The 13,540-nt window shown below is 33.4% G+C and overlaps 1 protein-coding gene across 13 annotated transcripts; it reads right to left on the bottom strand.

Moving 5' to 3' along the window:
- Window positions 1-10,553: 10,553 nt before the first annotated feature.
- LOC107934727 (probable histone deacetylase 19) lies at window positions 10,554-13,336 on the bottom strand. Of its 13 annotated transcripts, none has more exons than XR_001694008.2 (7): window positions 12,933-13,336; window positions 12,662-12,736; window positions 12,505-12,582; window positions 11,990-12,040; window positions 11,831-11,908; window positions 11,657-11,752; window positions 10,554-10,923 (listed from the first exon to the last, which is right to left on the bottom strand). XR_001694008.2 is itself a non-coding variant. In XM_016867224.2 (6 exons), the coding sequence occupies exons 1-5, from the start codon at window positions 13,042-13,044 to the stop codon at window positions 11,880-11,882; spliced, it is 345 nt and encodes a 114-aa protein (XP_016722713.1). In that variant the 5' UTR covers window positions 13,045-13,336; the 3' UTR covers window positions 10,554-11,752; window positions 11,831-11,879. The 13 variants fall into 13 exon arrangements, 4 of the variants coding, with proteins under 4 accessions (XP_016722713.1, XP_040939053.1, XP_040939051.1 ...); XR_001694014.2 differs by having other exon boundaries at window positions 11,990-12,005; XR_001694012.2 differs by having other exon boundaries at window positions 11,831-12,005.
- Between the last annotated feature and the right edge of the window lie 204 nt (window positions 13,337-13,540).

Raw genomic sequence — 13,540 nt, 5'->3', positions numbered from 1 at the left:
ATTCAAACAACAACAAAATAAAGTCCATCGACAAAACAATCGATTCAAAGTGGCTACAATGTTTTTGATACTTAAGCAAATATATGAGAGCAAAAAATTGAGCCAAAGATTGCAGCCTCAACTAATCTGCAAACTGATCTGCTCTATCTGCTGTCTCTCAATTTTTCATTCATGAAAAGATTACAATATAAGTCATTTGTTTTCACCAAACACACCTAACCCCACTAATCTGCCTAGTAACAAGTGAAACATAACTTGTACACATGCTGATTTGTCTAAATCAGTACCTAAACACAAGTAATTTTCCAACTTAGTTCATTTACAACTAAACACCGTAACAAAAGAACTAATAATGAAACTAAAAGCTAAGCAACATACAATGTGTTGCATGCATGTGTGCAAACTGTGATAGTTACATGCAAACACCAAAAAACAACCAGTTGCATGGATGGTCATCTTCAACACTCCTCCCTTGGCCTCCATGCTGTTAACACCATTCATTTTTGTTGGGTTTTTCACACAGGAAGAAAAACAGAATTAATTTACCCGGATAAAATATGAAGCTCTTGATGAAGCTAGAGCAACAAAGCAATAATTCCGGGTAAAATATGTGTTAAGTTTCAACCAAATGATCAATGAAAACAAAGCAAACAAATTTTGTGTTTGAAAGCTCAAAAACAGAAGCAGAACTCAGAGGTTGAAGGAGAAAAAACTTAAGTTGACTTCTTCTCATTCATAAAATGTTTTAAGATAAAATGTACATATATTAAACTATTACATTGAAAGAACAATAAATTTTCTGAAAAGTAACTTGCACAAAAAAGGTTAAATAGTAACCTGCTGACAGTCTAAAGTTGCTTAGTCCTTGACTCACTTTAAACAGACAAAACAAAAAAGTTGTCTGAACAAATATAGGTCAACTGGTACAAAAATATACTTCATCCGGATAAAATATGTTGTTTTGCATGTTGCTGTACTTCATCCAGGAAACTTACATATGCTGTTTGTTGCCACCTTTTAACACTCCTCCTTGGCTACAAAACAGCAAACTCCAATTTCCTTCCTTAAACACTCAAACCTTGTAGCAACCAATGGCTTGGTCAAAATATCAGCAAGCTGATCCCTCGAACAACAATGGACCAAGCTGATTTCCTTAGTCAATTCTGCTTCCCTCACAAAGTGATATCTGATCTTGAAATGCTTCGTTTTGCCATGGAACACAGGGTTCTTGGCTATTGCAACAGCTGACTGATTGTCTACCATAATCTCTGTTGCTTCTACTTGACTAGCATTCAAATCATCCAACAGCTTTCTAAGCCAAATTGCTTGATTAACAGCAGTAGCAACTGCAATATACTCAGCTTCTGTAGTGGATTGAGCTACTGTCTGTTGTTTCTTTGAACTCCAGCTAAAAACTCCTGAACCTAGAGTGAAGAAGTATCCTGATGTGCTCTTCATATCATCAACTTAGCCAGCCCAAGCACTGTCTGAATAACCAACCAGCTTCAATTCTTCAACTCTCTCAAGCATCACACCATAGCTTAAGGTTCCTTTGACATACCTTAAGACTCTTTTAGCAGCCTTGTAGTGAGCTGTGTTGCAGCAATCCATGAACCTCGAGAGAAGGCTAACATCATACATAATATCTGGCCTTGTTGCTGTTAAGTAGAGTAGGCAACCAACCAAACTCCTATACCCCTTTTCATCCACTCGATCATGCTCACTGGTGCTTAACAGTTTCTCTCCTAGTGCAACTGGAGTGCTAGCAGACTTGCACTTTGACATGCTGAATTTGCTTAGAACTTTCAATGCAAATGCTTGCTGGCTTATGAAAATACCATCCTCATTCTGATTTACTTTCATACCAAGGAAGTAGGTCATCAAACCAAGATCAGTCATTTCGAACACATCTTGCATCTGCTTTTTAAAATCCTCAATTAACTCACTTCTGCAGCCAGTAACTAATAAGTCATCCACATAAAGTGAGACTATCAACAAAGTTTCTTTCTTAGCCTTCTTCACATAAAGTGTAGGCTCACTGATGCTCTTCTTGAATCCCAGCCTTGACAGGTATGCATCAATCCTATCATACCAAGCCCTTAGAGCCTGCTTTAGGCCATACAAAGCCTTCTTGAGCTTGTAGACTTTATGTTCTTCACCAGAAACCTTAAATCCATCAAGTTGTTCTATGAAGATTTCTTTCTTGAGAAATCCATTTAGAAATGCTGATTTGACATCTAATTGATGGACTTTCCATTTTTTCTGAGCAGCCAAGGCAAATAATAGCCTTATGGTATCTAACCTTGCAACAGGTGCAAAGGTTTCAAAGAAATCAACCCCTTGTTGCTGACTGTAGCCCTTCATAACTAGCCTGGCCTTGTGCTTGTTCAGTGACCCATCTGCATTGTTCTTGGTCCTGAACACCCATTTGACACCAATAACTTTTCTATTTGCTGGCCTATCAACCAGTTCCCAAGTATCATTCTTATGGATCATATTCAGTTCAGCTTCCATAGCTTTTTGCCAACAGCTCTCCCTTGCTGCTTCATCATAGCAAGAAGGCTCAACCATGGTTACAGTACACCTTTCATAGATGTCTGCTAGTGTCCTAGTCCTTCTGACAGGTACATCATCATAATCACCTTCAGCTTCAACTTCAATCTCAGCATGCTACAAGTTATGATCATTTTGGTCCTCCTCAAGCAAACTTGCATTAGTTCCATCCCATTTCCATTAGCTTACTTCATTAAACTTCACATCCCTACTCACTACAATCTTTTTTGTTAATGGATCAAAGATCCTATAACCCTTCTTCACACTGCTGTAGCCTACAAACACCCCTGGCATGGACCTTTTTTCAAGCTTAGTCTTTTTTTCTGCTGGAACCAGTGCATAGCACAAACAACCAAATACCTTCAAGTGTGACACTGTTGGTTTTTGTCCAAACCAGGCTTCAAAGGGTGTTTTACCCCTCACTGCATTAGTTGGTAGTCTGTTCAGCAAGTAAACAGATGTGTTTACTGCCTCAGCCCAAAAATTGTTAGGCATTTTAGCCTCAAACAAGAGGCACTTGGCCATATCAAGAACTGTCATGTTCTTCCTCTCACAAACACCATTTTGTTGTGGTGTGTAGATGGTTGTTAGTTGGTGTTGAATTCCAGTATCTATCACATATCTTTTGGAACCTTTGAGACACATACTCAGTTTCATTATCTGACCTTAAGCTTTTCAGCTTGCAACTGGCTTGGTTCACAACCAGTGCTTTGAACTTGCAAAAGAAGTCAGCAACATCTGACTTTTGCTTTAGAAAGCCTACCCAACAGAATCTGGTGCAATCATTAATGAATAGTGCAAATACCTGTTGCTATTAAGGGAGGTGGTTTTCATAGGTCCACAGATGTCTGTATGGACCAGCTGGAGCCTCTCTTGAGCTCTCCATGCTTTGTTGACTGGAAAGGGTAGTTTGGTCTACTTGCCAAGTTGACACACTTCATACACATCCTTCTTTGGTTCAATACAGGATATGTCTTTTACTAGACTCATTTTATGCAGCAGGCCAAGTGACTTGTAGTTCACATGGCCTAGCCTTCCATGCCACAAACTTGATTCATCAGCCTGAGCTACACATATCTTTAGTTCTAGCTGATTCACATATAAAGTGAAGCTTCGATCATTCATGGCTACTATTACTAACACCTGGTCAGCAACATCTTTAATCACACAAACCTTGCTTTCAAAAATGAGAGAATACTCCTTCTCTAGTAGCTGACCAACACTCAGCAAATTTTGGTCAATGTTAGGTACATAAAGAACCTCAGAGATGGTTTTGTTACCTGACTTTGTGCCAATCATTGCCTTGCCCTTGCCTTTGGCCTCTATGAGTTCACCATTGCCGATTCTGACTTTGGACATGAAACTGGTGTCTAGCTCACTGAACATACTTTTGTCTGAAGCCATATGATGAGTACATCCACTGTCAATCAACCAATTTTCACTGACCTTACTTGAGCTTGCAAAACAAGAAGCTGTGAAGACATGCTCTTCCAGTGCTTCAACATCCTCAGCAGCCTGAGCTTGGTTCTGGTACTGTGGCTGTGCTTTTGGCTTGTTTTTGCACACTTTTTCAATGTTTCCAAGCTGTTTGCAACCTCTATACTGAATGTCTGGTCTGTACCAGCAGTATTTTTCAAGGTGAGTAGTCTTTTTGCAATGAGCACAAGATGGAAACTTCTTTTTGGCAGCATCCTTCTTCCCTTTTCTCTTTCTTTTCTAGCCAAGGCTTATTGCCTTTATAACTTGAGCTTGAGCTTGAGCTTGAGCTTTCTCTACACCTAGCCTGAAAAGCTCCTTCAGAGTGCTCTTCCATTCTGTTTGCTCTTCTTTGCTCTTGTAAGCTCCTTCAGAGTGCTCTTCCATTCTGTTTGTTCTTCTTTGCTCTTGTGCATAGAGAGCATTTATCAACTATGTCAAGGGAATGGTTGATAGGTCCCTCGAATCTTCTAAAGAAGAGATTTTTGATTCATACTTCTCTGGTAAGGTTGTTATGACTTTCTCAACCACCCTTTGGTCACTAAACTCATCTCCAAACAGTCTTATGTTGTTGACTGTGGCCATAATCCTGTCAGCATACTGCTTGATGGTCTCTGAGTCCTTCATTCTCAGATTCTCAAAGTCCCTCCTCAAGTTGATCAGTTGTTGCTGCCTGGTCTTGTTCGACCCTTGAAACTCCTCATTGAGTTTTTCCCAAGCCTGCTTTGGTGAGTCACAGGCCATTATCCTTGTGAAGATGACATCTAAAACTCCACCCTGGAGACACGACATGGCCTTGTACTTCTTGGCAGTGTCCTCACTATGCTGCTTGATTTGAGCTATGGTCGGATTAGCTTTCAAGGGAAGTGGCTCTGTGTCATTTAGAACAACATTCCACAAGTCATGTGCCTGCAGATATGTCTTCATTTTTACAGCCTAAATGTTGTAGTTTTCACCAACAAAAATAGGTGGTGGTGGTGGTGAAAAACTCATCTTTGCAGCAAACAACAAGCCAACAAAAAATAGCTCATGCTTCTTTTCTTTCAAACACTTGTCACTCACAAACAAAACACAACCAAGGCCCTCAAAGATAACAGGCTCTTGATACCATTTGTTGGGTTTTTCACATAGAAAGAAAAACAGAACTAATTTACCCGGATAAAATATGAAGCTCTAGATGAAGCTAGAGCAACAAAGCAATAATTTCGGGTAAAATATATGTTAAGTTTCAACCAAATGATCAATGAAAACAAAGCAAACATATTTTGTGTTTGACGGCTCAAAAATAGAAGCAGAACTCAGAGGTTGAAGGAGAAAAAACTTAAGTTGACTTCTTCTCATTCATAAAATGTTTTAAGATAAAATGTACATATATTAAACTATTACATTGAAAGAGCAATAAATTTTCTAAAAAGTAACTTGCACAAAAAAGGTTCAATAGTATCTTGCTGACAGTCTAAAGCTGCTTAGTCTTTGACTCACTTTAAACAGACAAAACAAAAAAGTTGTCTGAACAAATATAGGTCAACTGGTACAAAAATATACTTCATCCGGATAACATATGTTGTTTTGCATGTTGCTGTACTTCATCCAGGTAACTTACATATGCTGTTTGTTGCCACCTTTTAACAATCTTCCTTAAATATTCAAACTTGACCTTTCCAAGTTGCTTGGTTAGTATATCAGCCAGTTTGCATCTTGATCAACTCGCAAGATTGTAGTTTGATGAGCTCGCATTTTGGGGAGCTCGCACTTTTGTAGCCGCACATTTGTCAACTTGCACTTTTGTTGAGTTCGCAACTTGCATTTTGGAAGCAAAACTTGTGTGAATCTTTGGAAGCAACACTAGTGTAGTCACTATGTCAATCAAAACTAGTGTTAATTTTGGAAGCACATCACCTTTTCCCTTAGCCTTAATAAACGGGTCATTTCCAATTTTTACTTTGGAAGCAGAACTAGTGTCAGTCTTCCAAAAAATGCTCTTATTAGAGGCCATGTGATTTGTGCAGCCACCATCAATCAACCAACTCTTGTTTACTTTGCTGCTTGAAATAGAACGAGAGGTAGTAAATAGATGCTCCTCCTGAGCTTAGTTCCAATCAACTGCCTGAGCTTGAGCATTGTGCTGTTGTGGCTGTTGCTCTTGCTGCTATTTGTTTTTGCTCACCTTCTCTATGTGACTAAATTGTTTACAGCTTCTACACTGAATATCTGGCCTGAACCAATAATACCTCTCCAAGTGATTGGTTTTCTTGCAGTGAGAGCATGGTGGATTTTTTTCCTTTCCACTGTCTCTCTAACTCTACTTTTTTTTTTCAGCCTTTCTTTTCTTTATTACCCGAGGAGCTCGAGCCTTCTTTGTTTCTAGCCTAAAAGGCTCATTCAGTGTGCTTCTTCAGTCTTCTCTTGCCTTCAATTAAAACAAATAAAATAAATAAGAATGGAGTTTTGATTTTTAAAAAAAATATTTAAAAATTAAAATTAATATTTAAAAGAAAAGTAAAGAAAACTATAATTAAAATAGAGGAAAATCAATACGATGAAACTCTACTTAAAGCAAATTCTCCGTTTTATTCAACAGTTTAATTATTAATGTAAAAATGAATTTCAATTCGCTCAGCAACCTAATTTTTTTTTATCTTTTCGATAATCAAGACAATCGCCATTAATTATTTCTTTTATTAACAAATAATCTTATAATAATCACTTAAGATTTAATTTATCAATGGTAGTAAAAATGAAAGAGACTTAATTCTAATCAACAAACACACAATTAAAGTTCATTTAAATTAGATTGCTGGCTACACTACACAAACAACTATATTGTTCATCACAAATATTAGAAATCAATCAATCAACTAAATTTCTAATTGACAAGACAATCATTCTAAACTATTAAATTCTGACCACATATTTAACAAATCTAAACAATTGTAATTAAACTAGAAGACGTACAAATGCCAAAGAACAAAGAAAACGTTAAGAATAATTCGATCTTATAAATTATATAAAATCAAACTTTGAATTTTTTTTGACTAGAAAAAAGAACTAGCAATAGAAAGAAAATAAAATTTAGATTTTTTAGATTTTTTTGGCAAATTTCGCCTTAAATTTTCAAGTCGTTTTTAGGTGTCTTCCTGACTTTTTTGGGCTTGAGTTGTAAAATAACTTTAACTAAATCTTTAAGTTCTTTTCAAATTGGTATATTATAAGCCCAAAAATAAAGAACTACAGCTCAAATTATGACCAAAATATTAAAACTACATTGTATTGAAAGTTCAATCAACAAAAACTTGCCAAAAATAAACTTTGAACTCATTTTTCTCCAATTATTCGCTAAATTAATAATAAATAAAATATAAATATAAATATAAATTATATAGTTAAAAAATATTACAAAGAAATTAAAAATTACAATCTTCAATACTGAAAATACAAAGAATTGAATTTAAATCTCTGAAATGTATTCTCGTGGCGTAGTTTCTTTTCTTATAAGCTTTTTGTAAGGATTTATTTTCTCTTATTTTCCAATATTTTTAATCATTATTTTATTTATATTTAGTTATAAAAATATTTTTAAATAATAATTTAAGGGGAAAAATTGTTGTTAACCAGATTTTATCCAATTCAATTTTAATTTTTAAGTGTATTAAAAATGTTAAATGAAAGGTAAAAAAAAATGTTATTTTAATTGTGCAGGTGTATCTAATTCAATAGCACAACATACATGATAGTTTTATTGGAATCCAACTTCCACCCTAACATCCTACTCCAAAATGGAGTTCATGTATATAATTAGTTTTTATATATTGTGCAAAAGGAATAATAAACGAATAAAAGTATTATTAGTACCTCAATTTCATACATTATATTTTTATTTAGTTTTGCAATCATTTCCACTTGGAGAAACAAAATTATCTACTTTCCTCTACTCATGACTTCCATAATTTGATGGCTTACTCGGTTTCTCATTAACTCAAGTTTTAACACTTTATGTCTGATCGTAAACATAAATTTCATGTTGAAAGTTGACTTCAGAATTTGAAGTCAAATTTTATTGATAGTTTTAAAGAAAATTATAACCTCTAGATTTCTTCATAGACTCTTTTGATTCTTCTTTTCACTTTGACTTTGATTCATAAGTCGTTTGACTTGATTTTGAATTAATATAAATTACTTTAAAGATCCTTGAGACTTGATCTTGAAACGAGTTTGGGCTTTCATACTTCAGTTGAAACAGATCGAAATGTAGCTTTCTTTATAAATGGTTTTTGACTTTTTCTCTACGGTTGAACTGGATCGGAAGGTAACTTTTCTTTAGAATCGATGTGGTGTTCTTTAGAATTACTTCAAGTTCTTCAACTTCTTCAGAGAATACTATAAAGATTTGCTGGACTTCTTGAACTTGCCAATGTCCAAAATGACTCAGGGCGGCCCTTTTATAGTGTCAATTATATGAATAAAAGAGAGCTTTTGTAGAATTTAATTGTTCTATTTAATCCAATCACATTAATAAATGAGAGTTATTGCATAAATTAATTGCTCCAATTAGTTGTTCTACAAAAATTTAAACTATTTTCACCATTTAATTATTCTACACATATATGATGCCATTATTTTCACCAGGGTAATTTTCACTTTGACTCACAATAATTTTAGCTTGACACGTGGCATTTTGTAATTGGTCCAAAAAAATTTTCACCTACAAGGAGTCAGTGAATTTTATTTTTACAAAAGAAAAACTTCTCACAAGTATAGACTTAAGTCTTAATACACGCAGATCCTCGGATGTTAGATCATGTCATTGATGACTTGTTTAGTTACTCAGAGAAAAATATTTATTTATTACATATACCATATAAGATAAAGAAAAAAGCTACGTAAGTGACTGAAAATTACTGATTAAAATTAATTTATAACTAAGTCATATAGTAAAACATGGTGAAAATTTTTTACTCCTTAACATGAATTGTGCTGCAAAATATACCAGAAAATGAGACGTCTACCAATGAAATTTCGTAACATATACTAGAAATTTCGTTTTCTCTATTTCGCTTAACTATAACCCTTACTGCTTTAATCATGACTGATGGCTCATCAGCAAGAAAATTATACATATACGCATCAGAATCATTCAAAGTTCTAAACAAATACCAGAAAGAAAAAAAAAAAAACTTTGCAAACCATCAATGTTGTCAATTCCATTATAATTGAAATCATTTTAATACTAAATCAGATAAAGAGGGTGTTCAAGCCAATGTCTATAACACAATAAGAAGACTTTTGGTGCTAGAATGGGCAACCTTGCAAACGTAAAAGCATATATAATAGAGTTATCCTCTATAAATATAAATAGAACACTTTCCTCGAAACGATGATGTGGACTGGGTGCTTTCGGCAACATGGAAAATTGTCCATCTCCATTTGCCTTGTTGTCCTTTGTTTGGTGGTTAAACCCACAGCTCATCAATTGACAAGTACCTAATAGGGCTTTTCCTTTTTACAAAGAAAGGCGCATTTTTTTTTGGAGAAAAACAGATGATTCCATGAATCAATAAGAAATGATTAATTACAAATGCGTAAAAACTTTGTAGAATATAGGCAATTTGTTTGTTTTTAGAGTTTGTCTAGAAGTTGAGATGGATCATTAGTTAAACTGTTTAGGGGAAAATATGTTGCTAGTTTGTAAAGATGAAGTTAAATGTACAAAAAAGAAAGAAAAGTTGGACCAATTAAGTTACTAAGAGGGTAAACAATTTAGGTTACGTTTGGTTTAGTGTAATGGAATATAGCTGTAATGGAATAGAATTGTAATGGAATAGAGTTATAATAGAATATAACTGTAATAGAAATTCAATTGTTTGGTTGAATGGAATAGAACTGTTATAGTATTCTTATGTTTGATTGAATGGAATAGAGTTAGAATAGCATAAGAAAAGAAGCTGAAATGGCCAGAGTACTTTTAGTAGAAATTTTGTTAAAAGGATGGTTATTGTTATTAAATTTTAATAGGATTATTACTAAATATAATTTAATAAAAACAATAATACATAATTTAATCCTATTTTAATAAATTTATTATTAAATATAATTTAACAATAATAATATATAATTTAATAATATTCTTAATATAACAATTAATAAAATATGAATTAATAAAAAATATATATATAATATTACAAAAAATAATATACAACCTACTTTATTATTTTTAAAATATAATGCATATTTAATGTGTTAGAAATATCATAATCTATATGTTACTTAAAGAATAATTTAAAAGAGTAATTTAAAGAATATTTTGTCTCAAATATTTTTCTCACAGACAGATGTTGAAATACAACAAAAGAACTAATGAAATTGTTATGTTGTATATATATACTTTTAACATATTTTCATTAATTTATTTATGCGGCTAGACATGTATAATATAAGAATCTTATGTAAAAGTAAAAATGAATAATATAGATTTAATATTTGTAATCACAAACTCTCATGCAACTTCATTTTTACATGCGCCAAACTTCATAAAGAATATTGATTGAAAGTATCTATTCACAAAGAATAGCATTAAGGTTCCTTTAAAATACTGACAGAGAGTATTCTATAGAATCAAATATGATAATACAACACTATTTTAATATAATATATATTAATGGAAAATTATTGAACATATAAAGCTTCCTTGCATCAATGAATGTATTTTAGAAGCTGGAAAATACAAAGCAAGAATACCAATAGACTGAATATACTTGAATAACATGCAACCATTGGCTCCTCTTCTTGAAAATTTGTAAAGCTTTTGCAGTTGCGATCAATGGACTCAGTCTCCCAAGCTACCCATTTGTCCAATGCTCCATATACTGTCTCTTTTTTATTGGGAAGTTGAGAAACCTACTTTTACATATAGAATCAATGTATATCTTTATCTTTAAATACTAAATACATACTATAACTAAAAACTATATCCAAAATAGAGAATTGCATACAATTAGTACTAAGAGAAAAAGAAAAAAGAAAACGGGTGAGGGTTTCAAGCTGAGAAGCATTCAAGTAAAATTGGACTTATTTCTTTTTTTTCCAAAAAAAAGAAGGATAGTTCTTTATTGTCACTGATATGAGCAATCATAAACGTTTCTGGAAGGTTAATTGTATCATAATCACAACAAGAGTTTATTCCAAGTTTGGACGAATATAATAGACATCTTGAGTGTTGGCTTGATTTTAGCAAATTGCAAACGTTTGTGATTAAGATGGTAAAAAATTCAACCTGAATCATATTTGAGAGTGCATGTATTTTTGTTTGTAATCACGCCCTCTAAGCCAGGATCTAAGTTATCAATAAGAGAAGCATTGAATGCTTTAATTTAAGTAAAGAACACAACATTGAACCAAAAATAAAAACAAACAGAGAAAAAATAACAGCACAACAAGGTCGCATGTTAGATAGTATGCATTTACATATAGAAATATACCTATTGAAAGAAAAAGCTGAAGAATTATTGCAGGCACAAATCAAACAGGCTAAACCATACTTCAAACCCATGAAAAGAACCTTAAACAACAAATATTCATATACTAAATGAAAAATAAAATAATAAAACATTAGACCAACGTCAACAGTTACCAAATTTTTCTTTGATTCAGCAGATGTGGTGGGTGGTCTCAACCTAGTAAACAATTCCTGAATGAAGGTGCTATCATCCTTCAATATAGAAATAACCTACAACACATTATTGCAATTAGTGCAAAAGAAAACAAAATGGCACATGTATTTAACAACAAACACTAGAAATCTTACAATAGCATTGTTTGAATGAATTATAAAATTGAGACTGGCAGCTGTGGCCTCATCTAATACCCTTGCCAAAATAACATCCTGAAAGAAACAATCGAAAGCAAGACTTAAATGATTAAAGACGAAAGTGAGACTCATAAATAAAGTTTTTAACATGCATACCTTCAGATAACCAACCCTGCCATAATAGAATTTCAACAAGTTGATTAGAGACTGCACTTATCAACCTTAATTATTAAATGTTCAACAATTGAAATAGCATTTCAGAGATACATCAAGATGCCAAGCCTCTTACTGGTATCATAAAATAAGCAAAGCTGATCTAATTTTAAACTTTACAAATGGTTATACGAACATAACCCCCCAAGTGGATAATTCTTCTAACAATAAATCACCCAAAAAGCAGCATTTTTGGCTCCTTTTCTGAGCTTCAAACTTTTGAAATGATGTTTAATCCAGCTCCTATGCTAAATTCACAATCCAATAACAAAAGCAAACTATCTGTCAGTGAAATAAAAGGCTTCTTTAATACCATGACCATGATGTACATCTATATCAATATATAATACACGGGCATGATACTTTAGAAGCTCCAAGATTCCCAAAACCATGATACTTTAGAAGCTCCAAGATTCCTAAAACCAAGTCATTGATGTAACAAAAGCCAGATGCCTTACACTTCTTGGCATGATGTAAACCACCAGCCCAATTTATAGCAATATCACATAACTGATTGTTTAATCTTCTTGCAGCATCTGTCAACCATGACAATCAATTACCACTGAAAATGTACAAATCAAATTAAGAGAAACAGCCCACCATAAAAGAATTTACCTATTGTCCCACCAACATAAATTTGACAAAATTCAAACAAGTTTTCAAACACAGAGCAGTCTTCTCTAAGATTGTCTGGGAAGAAGAAAATAGAAAAAGATGGAAATCAAACTCTAAACCCATATTCATCAGAAAAAGCATAACTTAATCATTTCTCCATATGATATTTGCATGTTCATTGAAATAGAAAAAATACAAATGACAATTTTGATAGAGAATTTCTAAAAGAGGAAAGAATAAGAAAATAGACAGCGAAAGGAAGAAGACAAACAACAATCACTGATAATTGATTGGAGCCTTGCTGTTTCCACAATCGCTGGGATACACGGTGGAGACGTGTGTATTTCTTTGGAAAGCTCCGCCTTCGACATTGATTTCTCCATATTTTCCACCACACACAAATCTGCCACACTCAAAATCCAAAAACAGAGAGTATTCTATGCATTTTATGGAAAACCCAAGAAGATTTTTGTCTGAATGATGAGTGGAAGTGGGAGGAGATTTTCATCTGAAATAAAAAGAAAAGCTATTACGAGAGGCTCAATGGTAATACAACGTTTACGCGTAATAGAGCTCGCATGGAATAGCGATTCGGTGGTCATTTTCAACCAAACAAATGTGTCACTGTAGCGCGTGGAATAAGGGAGAAATGGAATGGCCATTTCGTCGAATCAAACAAGCCCTTAGTCATTTTTGAAAAATGGGAATGCCATGACAAATATAGGTATGAAGTATTGATAAACTGTAAAAGTAACATATTTTAATTCTATTTGCATTTTTGAATGATTAATTATGAAAATTAGTGAATTTGATGCTCTTAATCTTTTAAATTCATGTTTCTATACTTAGGAGAGCATTTGAGAGCAAAAGGAGCAAAAA

The sequence above is a fragment of the Gossypium hirsutum genome, chromosome A12 (genome assembly GCF_007990345.1).
Source record: "Gossypium hirsutum isolate 1008001.06 chromosome A12, Gossypium_hirsutum_v2.1, whole genome shotgun sequence".
Lineage (NCBI taxonomy): Eukaryota > Viridiplantae > Streptophyta > Magnoliopsida > Malvales > Malvaceae > Gossypium > Gossypium hirsutum.
This window is presented reverse-complemented; position numbering and strand designations above follow the sequence as displayed.